This window comes from Procambarus clarkii, chromosome 22, assembly GCF_040958095.1.
Source record: "Procambarus clarkii isolate CNS0578487 chromosome 22, FALCON_Pclarkii_2.0, whole genome shotgun sequence".
Taxonomy (NCBI): Eukaryota; Metazoa; Arthropoda; class Malacostraca; order Decapoda; family Cambaridae; genus Procambarus; species Procambarus clarkii.
The window spans coordinates 31,851,417-31,868,443 of record NC_091171.1 but is presented as its reverse complement, the minus strand read 5'-3'; the positions used below and the strand labels follow the sequence as shown (position 1 = coordinate 31,868,443).

The 17,027-nt window shown below is 40.2% G+C and overlaps 1 protein-coding gene across 15 annotated transcripts in view; it reads left to right on the top strand.

Moving 5' to 3' along the window:
• Nucleotides 1-17,027, top strand: part of DCTN1-p150 (dynactin subunit 1) — a 398,222-nt gene that overhangs the window by 308,512 nt on the left and 72,683 nt on the right. For all 15 annotated transcript variants that reach the window (XM_069328813.1, XM_069328823.1, XM_069328818.1 and 12 more), the window contains one exon: nucleotides 6,323-6,460. In XM_069328813.1, coding sequence (XP_069184914.1) covers nucleotides 6,323-6,460 — 138 coding nt within the window. The remainder of the gene's footprint in view (nucleotides 1-6,322; nucleotides 6,461-17,027) is intronic.

The window sequence follows — 17,027 nt, the reverse complement described above, 5'->3', positions numbered from 1 at the left end:
ATTTAATTACATTGAATTCCATTTGCCACATGTTGCTCCAAGCACTTATTATATCTGCATCATTTTGAGGGGCATGACAATCGTCTGCAACTTCTGTCTTCCCCAGTATCTTAGTATCATTTGCAAACATGTTCAAATAATTCTGTATTCCTTCTGGTAGATCATTTATGTAAACAATGAACATTACTGGTGCAAGAACTGACACTCACCCAGTCAGATATATTCTCTCTGATTGCCGCCCTCATCTGACTGTCAGTTAGAAATTTTTTATCCATGTCAAAAGTCTCCCTGTCACTCCTCCAGCATGTTTCAGTTTTCAGAACATCCTCTCATGTGGAACTTGTGTCAAAGACTTTTTAGTTCAAGAGAGAGATAGTCAACCCAACCACTTCTTTCCTGTAGTATCTCTGTGGCTCTATCATAAAAACTTAGTAGAGTTGTTACACAGGATCTTCCTGTTCAAAAACCATACTGTTTGTCTGTTGTTATGTCATTACTCTCTAGGTGTTCAACCCATTTGGCTTTAACTATTTTTCTAGTGTTTTGACTACCACATTTGTTAATGATACGGGTCTATAATTTAGAGGTTCCTCTCGACTACCATTTTTATAGATTGGTACTATGTTTGCCATTTTCCATATACAGTATCTGCTAAGATTCCTGTGCAAGCACCCAAGGTGAAACTCCATCAGGTCCAACCGCCTTATTTCTTCCTAACCCCATGAGTAATTTTTCCACTTCATCTTAAGATACCTCTATGTATTCTATGGTATGTTCTGAAATTGATATTGGGTCCGGGTCTCTGACATCCTCATTTTGTACAAACACCCTTTGGAACTGTTCATTTAGCATTACACACATTTTTCTTTCATTCTCAGTAGTCCTGTTTCCCGTTCTCAACCGCTGGATTTTATCCTTTACATGCAGCTTGCTTTTAATGAATTTATAGAAAAGGCTAGAGGTTAGTTTTACATTTGTCTGTTATACTTTTCTCAAAGTGTCTTATTGCCTCTCTCCTCACTGTTGTGTAATTGTTTCTTGCTTACTTGTAGTGCTGGTATGTTTGTGGGTTAGGCCTCTTCTGATATTGAACCCATTTTCTTGTCTTTTCCTCTCTGATCCTCTCACAATTTCTATTGAATCAATCCCATTTTCTGGTCCTGGCTCTCAGTTTTGGTATTAATGTTTGTGCGCCTTCATCATTTTGCAAAATTTGGCATATGTCTCATTTACTTCCTTGCCTAGCAAGAAGTGTGTCCAATTAAACACATTAAAGAATTCTTTAAGTTCCCTATAGTGCCCTCTCTTGAAATCAAGTTTATCAACTCTTTCAATGTCCCTTTCCTCTTCTAGATCATATTGCAAAGCATATTTAATTTCCAAAAGGACATGATCACTTCCCAAAGAATGAAGGAAGGTATTGGATGTCAAATATATATAATTTTTCTTCTTCTGTCCTGGTGAATATTAGATCCAGCATTGATGGAACATGCCCTTCCCTCATTCTTTTGGCCTGCTTGACGTGTTGAGACATGAATGTCTCCAGAATGAGGTTTACAAATCTACATGTCCAAATGTCCTCCATTCTTGCTTCATATGCCTCCCAGTCTATTGCTTTAGCTGAAGACCCACAGTACCAACAATTGAGATTTATCTTTATCTGCTTTCCCATAATATCTCTCATGACCATTATAAGGCCCTCTTGTTTGTCATCTTGTTCTTCCTTTGTCTATATGTTGCTTGCTTATGGGCTGAAGGCATTTATGATTAGCAATTTATCATCCTGATTTCAGATCTGCAATGCCATTATATCAACTTCTCGAGGGTTTTTATTATTAACTCTCTTACCTTTAGGTGTTCCTTCACCAGCACAGCCACTCCTCCCCCCTTTCCTAGTTTTCCCTGCCACGTCTCCAAACTGAGTAGCGCCTAGGAAATACGACCTCATTTGAAATACAGTGGTGCCTCGGTTAATGAATTTAATCCGTTCCGGCACTGAGGTCATCATGTGAAACACTCGTCTTGCGAAAGGAATTTCCCAATTTAAAATAATGGAAATAAAATTAATCCGTTCCACAACCGAAAAACATCAATTTATTTATTTTTTCATTGAAAATGGAGATGCCTACCTGATATATACTGAACGAACCTTTTTTGACATTTGTTCTTTTTTTCAAATTTGTTCATTTTTTATAATTAATTTTTTATAGAAAATGGAGCAGCCTTCCTGACATACACTGGATGAACCTTTTGACATTTCTTTTTTTGTAATTTTTTTCAGTTGTTTTTCAATTTTTTCTAAAAAAAAAAAATGCTTTGCAACATTACAGCAGTCACCCCTTTACATCCCAGCATCATTAGCATCTTTTAAAAATAATTTCATTGATTTGTATCATCAGAGGCATCAGAGAATTTGCAAGACCCAGCAGAAACGCTAGGAAGCACCACATGGTTTTCTCATTAACGGAGCAGAAGCTCATCAGTTGAGACAAATTTTCTGCGAGTGCCTCGCTCGTTACCTGAAATGCTCGTAGATGGAGCCACTCGTCACCCGAGGTTCCTCTGTATAGTGGTACCTTTATTTACGAATTTAATTCGTTCCCAGAGACAGCTTGTGACCCGAAAATTCGTAACCCAAAACAAATTTTCCCATAAGAAATAATGTAAATTGAATTAATCTGTTCCACACTCCTAAAAATATTAACTTCAAAATACATTTCATTCATAATAAACACATTATTATAGTACAAAAAATACTATAGAATGTACTATATTTTGTAATTATACTATATATGTAATTAATTACTATATTATGTAATACAATATTTTGAACTATAAAATGTGTAAGTTATAGCTTACCTTTATTGATGACTTGTTGGCGTATGGAAGATGGTGAGGAGGGGGGAAGGAGGAGAGATGTTAGTGTTTGGAAAGGAAGTCCCCTTCCATTATAGCATAAGGCAGTGATGACTTCTCTGGGGTACACTCTCTCCTACGTTCTCCCTGCATACCACTAGGACCTGGTTGTGGCTCACTGCTTGTCTTTCTCAGAAACTTTCCATAGAGACTTGTTGTTTTTCCACAGTGGTCATGCTCACATTTTTTCATAGGTTGAACCTTACCACTGACTTTCTTGGAACCTATGGCATGGTATATAATAATTACGTTTATGTTTAGAAACCAAAAATGTTGAAAACAATTAAATTCTCTACAAAGAATTCAATCACGATCGTCACTAAGCAGGAGGCATTGTTAAACTAAGGCGTGGTCGCCTGTTCCACCAGGAACCACGCGCTCGGTCAACCCATACGTGTATCAACAAACTCGTAACTCGAGGCAAAGCTCATAACCCAATCGAATTTTACAAAGAAATTGAGATCGTAACCCGAAACATTTGTAAATAGGGGCATTCGTAAGCCGAGGTCCCACAGTATTTTCTAAGAGTTTCGTCTCTGGTAGTACGACAGTATCTGGAACCTTAAACTGAATTATATCTTTTAGCTCCAGTATTTTTTATCTCACTCCATCTATATTGGTATATACAATTTTCAGAAACATGTTCCCTTTGTCTTTTACCCCCTCTTCCTCTAATGATTTTGTTGCTTTGTTTTTATGTACCATTTCACTAGCTTTCCAGTCCCTAACACATTGTAGAAAAAAGAATTTCTTTCTTCCTCATTTGTATTTGTATTCCCATTTAGATGTTTCACTTAATCAAGTTTCATTTGCAGCTTTTCTCTGAATTCCTTTGAGAGGTCTTATCTTATTGACCAAAGTTTGCCATCCTCATCACTCTGTAATTTCCTAGCATTTCCAAGCACTTTCATCATTTGTTTCACTCTATTAAGTGTCACCCTTGACCTCCGTGATGTGCTGCGTTTATCATGAAATTCTTCCTGTGCGCCAAAAATCAAGTGTTCTTAAAAAAAATAATAATGTGTAAATTTATAAATTTCCTTCTCTGAACATGTACTGTACATGTAAAAAAAAAATCAAATTCCACTTTCTTTAGCTGAAGAGACAGTGCCAAAATGGTTTGTGATGTCATCATGGGCTGGTCGCCCGTGCGTGAAGCTCCCAAAAGGAGTCGCACGGGCCATTCAAGCCTCAAGGCCATTCAAGGGAGCCGGTGGCAGAGCGGACAGAACACTGGACGCGTGATCCTGTGGTCCCGGGTTCGATCCCGGGCGCCGGCGAGAAACAATGGGCAGAGTTTCTTTCACCCTATGCCCCTGTTACCTAGCAGTAAAATAGGTACCTGGGTGTTAGTCAGCTGTCACGGGCTGCTTCCTGGGGGTGGATGCCTGGTCGAGGACCGATCTAGAAAGAGATCTAGGGGTGGTTCTAGATAGAAAACTGTCTCCTGAGGACCACATAAAGAATGTTGTGCGAGGAGCCTATGCCATGCTTTCTAACTTCAGAATTGCTTTTAAATACATGGATGGCGATATACAAAAGAAATTGTTCACGACTTTTGTTAGGCCAAAGCTAGAATATACAGCGGTTGTGTGTTGCCCATATCTTAAGAAGCACATCAAAAACTGGAAAAGGTGCAAAGACATGCAACTAAGTGGCTCCCAGAACTGAAGGGCAAGAGCTATGAGGAGAGGTTAGAGGCATTAAATATGCCAGAACTAGAAGACAGAAGATAAAGAGGTGATATGGTCACTACGTACAAAATAGTAACAGGAATTGATAAAATCGATAGGGAAGATTTCCTGAGACCTGGAACTTTAAGAACAAGAGGTCTTAGATTTAAACTAGCTAAACACAGTTGCCGAAGAAATATAAGAAAATTCACTTTCGCAAACAGAGTGGTAGACGGTTGGAACAAGTTAGGTGAGGAGGTGGTGGAGACCAAGACCATCAGTAGTTTCAAAGTGTTATATGACAAAGAGTGCTGGGAAGACGGGACACCACGAGCGTAGCTCTCATCCTGTAACTACATTTAGGTAATTACACTTAGCTAATTACACTCAGTACTTCGGAAGTGAGTGATAATCAAAGAAACAGTCCATAGTACACAGCATGACTTTGCTCTCGATGCACCAGGTACAAACAGATTTTTGCTTCCTGTTTCTTTGTCCTGTGTGCTTGCAAATAATGCACTCACGTACTCCCTTGGCTTTAGTACCTGTAGGCGGTGTGTAGCCAAGCTTGTGAAGTGTAAGGTAGTCTTGAAAAGATTATAGGAAGAGATCAGTTTGTAAGGTAGTCTTGAAAGGATCACTTTGTAAGGTTTTCTGGAAGAGATTAAGCTATTCTTGAAAAGATCGATGGAAAATGCCATAATGGAAGCCGCTATCACTGTTCATCTATACTACGTTTATGAGATGCATCATCACTGAACCCAGAAAACGATTTATCTATGTATCATCTATAAAAATTGGAGATAATATGGGTGAGCATGGGTGACGCTCAGCTACTACTGGATGCCCTCGCTGTATCGTCCTCATCAGTGCTGTATCATTTGCATCCGACCCTTGTGTTAGGTCTTTATTGTGCCTAGCTTCATTAATATCATGACCCTTATGTTCTTCAAATAATAATTTCTGAATTTCACCGACAGAGAGCGATCTTTCAACGCCGCATCGGAAAGGTGTTTGGGAGCCAGAGGCACGTGCGCCACCCATGGTTGCTCACTTGGAACTAAGCCAGCCAGCAGTCGTAGGGTATTCTGGGAATTTTTTCCAAGAGGGCTGCCTCTCACGGGATGTCCCAAGAGTCCATTTCGTGCCCAACCAACCATGTGCGCATTTTGAATGGATACAAAATATTAAAATGGTGTTTTCTTGGCTCGCGCAGTTTCCAACGAAACAAGTTTCTCGGTCGGCGCAGTCCAGTGGTTAAGGGACGGTTCTTGTCTTTCTCGTATTTTCCTATCCTTCTAAAATCACTGACATTTTCCTTTGAATTGAGATCTTCTCCTAAACCTACTATTTTCTTTTTTATTTTCATCTCTTCTGCTGCTCTGTTGACCCTAGATGATATTTCCTTTTCTAGACACCCGAAAATTATTATTGACTTACTTCTATCTGCAGTGTTTTGTACTAATTTACTTTTGGCAACCAGTTATTTCCAATAGCTTGTCTAATTTCTGCTTCTTATTGGTTATTTTTGGTTTTGACTTTCAAACACACTTCCTTGATCGTCTCTCTTTTACAACTTGCTCATATATATCTTTAATTTCCTCTCTGCACTTTTCTAGCTCTTTATTTACCTCCTCTATGTGAACTATCACCTAGTAACCATTTTCAAATTTTTGTGTATAAAATCTGAATTGATTTGATTAGTAAGGTGTTAATATTTTGTTGTTCCACAGACACTTCTTCATCAATATCAACATGTGCTTGGTACGTGCAGTGTAGAGGTCTTCCTCAAGCTTGGAACTTTATATCCTGAGATGGCCTCACATGAACGCAATATTGACTTCTATGTCGATCTCCTCAGGAAAGATCAGGTATTATTATTAGTATCTCAAGCTTTAACTAAAATGTTCATGGTTTAGAACTCAACTCTGCAGCTTATACTATATTTAACTATTATATCTAATTAAAAAGTGTAATTTTTGTTATTGATCACATGCTTTTTAATGGGTGTATGGGTTGCATTACAGAAAAATTTATTCATAGAAGTAAAATGCATAAAATTGGCTTGGTGAAGGAGGCTGGACATGGAGGAGATAGCTACTGTTGAAGTAAATTGTTGTCACATTTTTAATGCAAGCTCATCATTTTTAAGGGAATAGTAATATGCTAATTAAAATTGCTTTGGGAACTGATTAAATAACTTTTGTTTGCTATCTGATCAAATTTTAACACAATAATAAATGATGATGAGAAATACAAGTGATTAATTAATTAGAATATAACAGAGAAATAGATGTAATGATGACAAGATTAAAGCTGGGACACACCAAACTTGCAGCACATGGATATAAATACAGGATAGATATAAATGAACTTTGCATTCACTACTATGTTCCATAGACAATTGAACATTGCTTCCTTCACTGTTTTGGACTTCATAGTACAAAAATTAATTTTAAACAAGTACTTATCACCCTCAAAATACCTTTTAATATCGAACACATATGTAGTAAGAGGAGACCTCTTACTACATATAAAATGTCAAGTAATCAAAGCACCTGGCTGAATATCTTCAACCAAAAAATGAGGCCATATCTAACTTATTCATATAATTCAAACCACCCACACAATCTTACATAGAAAATATAATCCAAGCTACAAAGAACAGCAATGATACTATCAACACAGCATCCAACCCTCACCACTAGGCATCAAATCCAACTTTAAAATGTCTAGTTTTATTATCGCCATTGAGTCAACTGTCAACAACTACTAACAGCATTCAAACCTTGCTAAGTTATAAGCATTGACGTGCCACTGTGACAAGTCTTCCCATTATTACTATGCGTGCAGTCATTGGTAGGAGAAAGGTACTATGCAGGCTCCACATCAGCCCGTCCTCCAAAAATGGGGTGGTAAATGTAAGAAGACAAATAAGTGCAATTATGTACTATTCATAGCAGTTAGGAATTGTACTTATTTTCACTTAGTATTAAATCGTACTGTCAAATATATTGTGACTATTTGAGTTTACCTGAAAAACTGAATAGAAAACCACAACCTCACCTAACCGTCTTAGTTTTTGAAGATAATAATTTTATTGCTTCTTAATTACAATTAGTACTTAACCTATAGCTATATTGATATTACAGTTTTATAAAACTAATAAAACAAAACTAAAATGTATAAATATATTGTAAAGTAACTCAGGATATTTTAAAATTTTGTATAAAATCTATATTGTTTAATAAACCTGAAAAAGAAATTCCTGATATTTAAAACTTGTGTATTGCAATTTGAAATTGAAAACTTCATCCTAAAATTCTGAGTGTCTTAACAGAAAACGAGAAGAATTAAAATGGGGGAGGGAGTTGGGTAAATGTAACAGCCCCATAAGTGTAATTATGCACTGTTTATGACAGTAAGAAAGTGTATTTATTACACTTAGTATTAAATCGTACTATCAATTCGGAGGATGGGTTGTCCACATACCATGAAGAAGAAGATTAATTATCATAGCTATCATGAAAAGCTCATAACATCCAAACCACATATTTAGTAACCTAAATAACCTAACCTCATCCTTTAACCCTTTGGCTGTGCACTTGATTTCTGTGATAACTCCCTGGTGTGCAAGGAAAAAAAAAAAATTGCCACATGGAAATACTGTAACTTCATTTTCTCACTTTATTTTATTTCCATGCTCACATGTTGTATTGATGTGTCAAAATTGGTATGCATTAGGTACAACTTTGGAATATATATGTATGTACAGATATGTTTATAAATATATGCACACTGTATTTATACATATTAATATGTATATATAAGCCTAAATCTTATCATCCCCCATTGCACACATTGTGCTTACAAATACAGTGGTACCTCGAGTAACGAATTTAATCCGTTCCATGTTCATCATGTAAAACGGATGTCATACAAAACGAGTGTCCCCCCATGGGGGCCTCGTAGCCTGGTGGATAGCGCGCAGGATTCGTAATTCTGTGGTGCGGGTTCGATTCCCGCACGAGGCAGAAACAAATGGGCAAAGTTTCTTTCACCCTGAATGCCCCTGTTACCTAGCAGTAAATAGGTACCTGGGAGTTAGTCAGCTGTCACGGGCTGCTTCCTGGGGGTGGAGGCCTGGTTGAGGACCGGGCCACGGGGACACTAAAAAAAAAAAAAGCCCCGAAATCATCTCAAGATCTCAAGAAGATGTAACCAGTGTGATGCACTGTGTTTATTGTGAAATTCCCCCAGTGTGCATGACATCAAATGTTCCCCAAAATATAATTTTTCTTTGTAAAATGATAAATTACCTTCCCTGAACATGTCTATGTAAAAATAATTACCAAATTCCACTTACTTTGGCTGTGAGGGTGTGGGCAAGGTATGCTGTGACGTCATCAGGGCCTGGTCGCCCGTGTGTGAAGCTCCCAGACACGGTTGCGCAGGCCATTCAAGCACCGCGTGTTGCCACACATATATTTTCAAATATTTTTTCTATGTATTTCCAATGCGATTTTATTTGTTTCTTTTATCGTATATGATGCATATTTGTGACCTTTACAATATGTATACAGTAGAATGTTCATAATTTTCCTTGGAACTGTGATACATGTGTCAGTAATGTGTCCACAATAAATGTTTATTGTCACAATATTACGTGGTAAAAATTCACTAAAATTACAATATGTACAGTTTCACATACTATTTACACAGTAACACACTGTATTACACACTCAGTACTTTGGAGATGCGTAATAGTCAACGAAGTAGTCCATGGTACACAGTGCGAGTTTGCTCTCCATGCACCAGCTACAGATAGATTTTCGTTTCCTGTTTCATCGTTCTGTGTGCATGCAAATAACGCACTCGCATGCACCCTTGGCTTTAGTACTTATAGGTGGTATGTAGCCAAGCTTGTAAAGCGTAAGGTAGTATTGAAACGATTGTAGGAAAACTCAATTTGTAAGGTAGTCTTGAAAAGATCGGTTTGTAAGGTCCCACACAGGAAGAGATTCAGCTAGCCTCAAAGAGTGTCCATCAGTCAGGAAGAGATTCAGCTAGCCTCAAAGAGTGTCCATCAGTCAGGAAGAGATTCAGCTAGCCTCAAAGAGTGTCCATCAGTCAGGAAGAGATTCAGGTATTCTTGAAAATATCTATGGACAACACCACCATGGAAGCCGCTAACACTGTTTATCTATGCTACTTGTATCAGATGCATCATCACTGAACGCAGAAAACGATTCATCTATGTACCATCTATATAAATTGGAGATGGCAAGGGTGGGGCTCAGAGCTACAACTGGATACGCTCGCTGTATCATCCTCATAGGTGCTGTATCACTGGCATCCGACCGTTGTGTTAAGCCTTTATTGCACCTAGCTTCACCAATGTTATGACCCTTATGTTCTTCAAACAATAGGGTCTGAATTGCACCAACTGAGCGCAGTCTTTCAACACCGTGTCGGACAGGTGTTTGAGAGCCAGAGGCACGTGTGCCACAAATGGTTGCTCACGCAGTACTAACCCAGCCAGCAGCCCTTGTCTTTCATATTCGTTATAGCAAAAGGTTCGTTCAGTGTTTGTTGGGTAGGCTGCTCCATTATGACAATCTTTCTTTGTTTCAAATGTGTTCCATTTGTTTTGTATTTGTCACTTACGTCTCAATAATAGAGCAGCCTACCCGACAAACACTGAACGAACCTTTATGGCATTTGTCCATTTTTCAAATTGTTTCAACAGTTCTTTTATTTTTCGTTTTTTATTTTTTTTATTTAAGAAACATGGAGCAGCCGACCTGTAGACCACCGAACGAACCTTTTGCTATAAGACAAATGAAAAATAAATATTGAACACATTTGAAGAAAGGAAAATGTCATAATGGTTTGTTGAGTGTATGTAAGGTAGGCTTCTCCATTATTGAGACGTAAATGACAAATACAAAACAAATGGAACACATTTACACTCTTACACACATTTACAGTATTTACACTCTTGTAAAGCGTACTAGTGGCTTTACTGTTCTATGTATTCTCACAAACCCAATGTACCTTCTTGTATATAAATAAATAAAATAAATAAATAAAATTTGAAACAAAGAAAGATTGTTATAATGGAGCAGCCTACCTGCTGAACACCAAACGAACCTTTTTGACATTTGTTGCATATCAGACATTTCATTTCTTTTTTCCTACAAAAACATCAATGCTTTACAACATCTCAGCAGTCACCCCTTTATATCCCAGCATCATTAGCATCTTTAAACAAGAACAACATAATTTATGTGCATCGTCGGAGGCGTCTAAGAATGTGCAAGAAGCAGCGCGACCCCACCATGTGGTGTTGACGTTACTCAAACCAGCGTTCGCCATACGGGACGATTTGACGCTGATCGGGCCGTTCGTTACCCAAAATGTTCGTCTTTCGGGGCGATCGTTATGCGAGGTACCACTGTATATACATGGAAATCTTTGCTGTGTTAAAAATTCAATGATTCCTAACATGTTCACCTTGCACATTGACACTGGATGGTGATGTGTAAGATATGGTCCACATCTTTTTACTGTGGCGCTGGAAGAAAACTAAGGGACTCGGATTTTTTCCAAATATGGTAATTGATCGCGAGAGGTTTCTAGTGTCAGATGACATCTCTCTAGAACGGGTGGGACATTAATTAAAATAAAATGAGCCACCTTAAATCATCTCAAGGCGGTTTGAGTATAGAGGCTAATCGCTCTCTAACAATTGGAGCAGTGTAAGGGTTAATATTGTTAAAAAAAAATTCCTGATCATGGGAATTAAAAAAAAATTGTGAATGCCTGTGATGGAGGAAAGAAATCTTGTCATCTTGACATCACGATTCATGATTGTTCTTGCAATCATGACTGGTTCCCGAGATAGGTGCTCTCCTCCGGCTGTTCTCCATTGCAGGTTGCCCAAGCCAGGTTCAGGGCATGAGTTGTGTGAAGATAGTTTTACATATTTATTTCAATGCGATTTGTTTTTCACTGTTTCTTTTACAGTAATATTCTTCACTATTGTATCATTTGAGACATTTTTGTAATTAAATGTGTGGAACATTTTATTATGTGGAATTTCTATAAAATGTGTGGAGAGTATACAATATAGAGGACACAGTAAACCTCCAATTCGATGTTAATCAAGTCTTTCAATGGGCCACAGAAAAGAACACGATGTTTAACCCTTAAATTGCGCATCGCATCATATGATGCTTTGACCGACTTGCAGTAAATTGTGCATCGCATCATATGATGCTTTGGAGTACTACACAAGATTTAAACGGCCCGCGGATACACGGGGTTCACCACACCTTGGGGAAGTAAGGAAGTGTTTACTAGAGTTGGACGTGACGAAGGCTATAGCCCCAGATGGAATCTCCCCTTGGGTTCTAAAGGAAGGAGCAAGAGAGCTGTGCCTACCACTCTCCATAGTGTATAACAAATCACTGGCAACAGGGGAACTGCCAGATATTTGGAAAACAGCTAACGTAGTCCCGATATACAAGAAAGGGGATAGACAGGAGGCACTGAACTACAGGCCAGTGTCCCTAACCTGCATACCATGCAAGCTGATGGAGAAGATTGTGCGAAAAAAACTAGTCGAGCATCTGGAGCGAAGGAACTTTGAAACACAGCATCAACATGGGTTCAGGGATGGCAGGTCCTGCCTCACAGGGTTACTTGAATTCTACGACCAGGCAACAAAAATAAGGCAAGAAAGAGAAGGGTGGGCAGACTGCATATTTTTGGATTGTCAGAAAGCCAGTGCCACACAAGAGGCTAGTGCGAAAGTTGGAGATGCAGGCTGGAGTGAAAGGGAAGGTACTCCGGTGGATAGAGGAGTACCTAAGCAACAGGAGACAACGAGTCTGTGTGAGGGGTGAGGTCTCAGATTGGCGAGACGTCACAAGTGGAGTCCCGCAGGGGTCAGTCCTTGGACCTATACTGTTTCTGGTATATGTAAATGATCTCCCAGAGGGTATAGATTCGTTCCTCTCAATGTTTGCCGACGATGCAAAAATTATGAGGAGGATTGAAATCTCCTCTTGGGTTCTAAAGGAAGGAGCAAGAGAACTGTGCCTACCACTCTCCATAGTGTATAACAAATCACTGGCAACAGGGGAACTGCCAGATATTTGGAAAGCAGCTAACGTAGTCCCGATATACAAGAAAGGGGATAGACAGGAGGCACTGAACTACAGGCCGTTTTTTCGCAAAGATGACCTGGATAGACTGAGTGAATGGTCCAACAAATGGCTGTTGAAGTTCAACCCGAGTAAATGCAAAGTAATGAAACTAGGCAGTGGAAGCAGGAGGCCAGGCACAGGATACAGAATAGGAGATGAAGTACTTAATGAAACAGACAGAGAGAAAGATCTAGGAGTTGATATCACACCAAACCTGTCTCCTGAAGCCCACATAAAGAGAATAACGTCTGCGGCATATGCGAGGCTGGCTAACATCAGAACGGCGTTCAGGAACCTGTGTAAGGAATCATTCAGAATCTTGTACACCACATATTTAAGACCAATCCTGGAGTATGCGGCCCCAGCATGGAGCCCGTACCTTGTCAAGCACAAGACGAAGCTGGAAAAAGTCCAAAGGTATGCTATTAGACTAGTCCCAGAACTAAGAGGCATGAGTTATGAGGAAAGGCTGCGGGAAATGCACCTTACGACACTGGAAGACAGAAGAGTAAGGGGGGACATGATCACAACCTACAAAATCCTCAGGGGAATCGACCGGGTAAACAAGGATGAACTATTCAACACTGGTGGGACGCGAACAAGGGGACACAGGTGGAAGCTGAGTACCCAAATGAGCCACAGAGACGTTAGAAAGAACTTTTTCAGTGTCAGAGTAGTTAGTAAATGGAATGCATTAGGAAGTGATGTGGTGGAGGCTGACTCCATACACAGTTTCAAATGTAGATATGATAGAGCCCAGTAGGCTCAGGAATCTGTACACCAGTTGATTGACGATTGAGAGGCGGGACCAAAGAGCCAGAGCTCAACCCCCGCAAGCACAATTAGGTGAGTACAATTAGGTGAATACCTTCATCAGGGCTCTTGTAAACAGACGTCATTTTTTTTTTAAATCGTGGGCCAAATTCCCGGGTGTTAGGGGCCTCAGTATTGAGTGAGCTACCAAGCCTGACGCACGCAGCATGAGCTCACAGCACTGCTGTTCAGCGTGTGACCACAGCATCGCCTAAAAATGCCATAATATACTTGTTCATGCTATTATGTAGCGATGATATTATTACAGAAGACCCCTGACTGTGATAAAATTGACCAGAGTTCTGATAATAGCAGGATTGTGGTGATATTTAGTGCTGTGCTCCATGGAGGGAAGAGTAATGCTGTGGGAGGGAGGGTGGTGGCATTGTCTTCTGACTGTGTGTGGCCACCTTTTATTGACTGCACTCACCATACCAGCTTAGTGGTTCGCTATGGTGAACACAAATGTAGATACGTATATCACCTTATATATCAGAGACATTGAAATAATTAGGTAATTATCTCTTTGTGGCAACTCCGGCCTGACAGCTGGCGAGCAACAGACCGCCTAGGACGCACGCTGAGTCAGCGCCTGTTTTTTGCCAGACTTCCCCCGCCCTATAGCGGGCAATATATGCCACTTACGATTTTTTTATTATTTTTCACATGATCAGTGAACACAAATTAACAGGTTTAGAAGAATTTTTTTTTTTTTTTATGTGCCTGTGAGTGACACATGCTAAATAGCCAGGCACTATTCAAGTGTTAATGAGGATAAGTTCCAATTACTGTACTAAGATAAAAACAAAAACATCAAAGTAGAAACCACATATAAAATGCCTCAAAAGTTTTTTTTGCCTTTGTGACTGTTTCAGCACACATTTGCTGTGTGAGTCAGGAACCCTGGAGCCAGCTTCCCTGTGTGCTATCCTAGCACTGCCCTTGCATTGTCAAGATTCTCTTTTCTGGAGGGTTTGGGGTTCACTCTCTTAGAGGGTTTAATCGCTTGTGGTGGTCTTCGCCCTAGGCAAGTCCATTTGGTTTTGGCTTTCTGTTGACTCTGATGCCAGCAGCAAATTTTGACTGGCGGGACACACTGGGGGGTTGCGTAACCTAAGACACACCGAGGTTAACACACTCAGGTGGTTCGCCACTCTTTCTTCCTGTTTGCTGTCTTTTGTTTCTGGTTCCTTCTCTTTTCTCTTTTACCTTCTCTTGTTCAGCATCTTATGGTTCCTCTGCCGCCTCATTTTCTTTGTTCCTTCAGTGCTGGTGGGGCCCCTGCAGTTTGCGTTTAGGCTCAACACTTTCTTTGCATTACACACAGAAATCACAATTGCGTGATGCATGAAATGAACAAATCCACAAATGCCGTGACGAGGATTCGAACCTGCGTCTGAGAGCATCCCAGACGCTGCCTTAATCGACTGAGCTACGACATGGTAACTTTGGTTTCAACTCCTTTTACCATGTCGTAGCTCAGTCGATTAAAGCAGTGTCTGACATGCTCTCGGATGCAGGTTCGAATCCTCGTCACGGCCCTTGTGGATTTGTTCATTTACATTCTTTGCATGTTTTGCAGGCCGCTATGGGTGCTGTTCACCTCCAGCCAACATTGTGCTACCTAGGCTGGCATGGTCTCTGTCCCACATTTCTTGTCTCTTTTTTCCGCTTAGTGTTTGTTTTCCCTTCCATTCGGCTTTATTTCTGGTTCCTGAGCTAGGTGCTTTCCTCTGGCTTCAGTTCTTGGCCTTTCACTCTGTTAGGCTGTTTCCTTGTTGCTGCCAGCCCATTCTTTTGTGGCTGAGTTTGGTTGGCCTCCAGAACAGTTCTTGCATCTTTGGGATTTGTTGTTGCTGACAGGGGAGCTTCTCCTATTCTCAGGTGGCGGTTTCTGCCATGCCCTTTGTGCCACCAGATCTGCCTTCGTGACTGCCTTATGGGTTGCTCTGTTCTCCTGGGTCCCCAGTTCCAGGGTTTTTCTTTTTGGGTTGCCTGTAGTGTTTTCCTTGATTGCCAGCCTGCGGTGTTTCCTTGCGCCCGTGTAGTTTGGGGTTTACAGTTTTTCGGCTGTACTCAAGTTATACTCACCTAGTTGTGCTTGCCGGGTTTGAGCTCTGGCTCTTTGATCCAGCCTTTCAACTGTCAATCAACTGGTGTACAGATTCCTGAGCCTACTGGGCTCTATCATATCTACATTTGAAACTGTGTATGGAATCTGCCTCCTCCACATCACTGCCTAATGCATTCCATCTGAATACAGATGGAATGGATGTCCTCACGTACCTGTCCTGGGCTCTTTCAGGTGTAGGGGTTTTGGAGGTCATCCAGGGTGTTGGCAGCCTGTGTTTAGACAGTGATCTAAACACAGGCTGCCAACCTTTTGGACAGCCTTGTTGCCCCTGTGTGGCCTTGGGTTGGCTTTTTAGACCGATGATCTTTTCTTTGTTTTGATTTCTACAGTGCTTCTTCTTCCCTGATATGTGCCCATTTCTTCATTCTCTGTGGGTAATTAGTTTCAGGGAGTCACAAGAGGCTTACCCCAAGAAACCAGCATTGAATGCAATGAAACGCCAATTTCTGGGTAAGCCCCGGTTGTTCCCTGACATCTTTTCTCCCTCAGGGAGTTGGGTTCTTACATCATTTGTCGAACTGACGACAGAACAGCCTGTGATCCGTGGCCTGCCCCACTCTACCCCCAAACGAGGGGGAGGGTAGGGCGAATGAGTGGGTACTGGATTACAATTTTTTTTTTGTCATTTATTTACAAAGTTTGGGGAGTTCTGTGGCCGTTTTCATGAGTGCAAATATCAGAAGCAGCCAGCTGTGGTTTGTTTTGTCTTGCTGACTTTTTGAGTGCTTCCCTTGATGGTGGCATAAATGAATAACTTAATTTATAAATGCCATAGCTCCCTGCACCTCTGTGAGGAAACCAGGTTTTGGCTCCGTCCCCCCAGTAGGCCAGAGAACTGTGTGACTGACGGCATCTACATCGAAGATGGTAGCTTTAGGGAGCCACTGGGGCTTGCCCAGAAATTGGCATTTTATTACATACAATGCTGTTTTTTTTTTTATCCCAGGTTTTCCTGGAAATGTGAAATACTGGGGAAATAATATTTTGTATCTTCAACATATGATGATTTTTAAATATTAGATGGTATTTATAATTAGAAATAGGCACAAAATACAAGTAATCAGCATGATTGTACACTCTCTAACACTCATCATCTCTCTATAATGGTTGAGCATCAGACTGATTAAACACAAGTTGGTCAGTGAAAATTTGTTTTCAAGGTTGTCCTACAAACTTAGGTTAGTCCAACTTAAGTTATTCTAATTTAGATTGCTGTATTTACAAGTGTGCACTCTACAGTACAGTAATATTGGTAGTTCACAGATAATGTTAAATTAC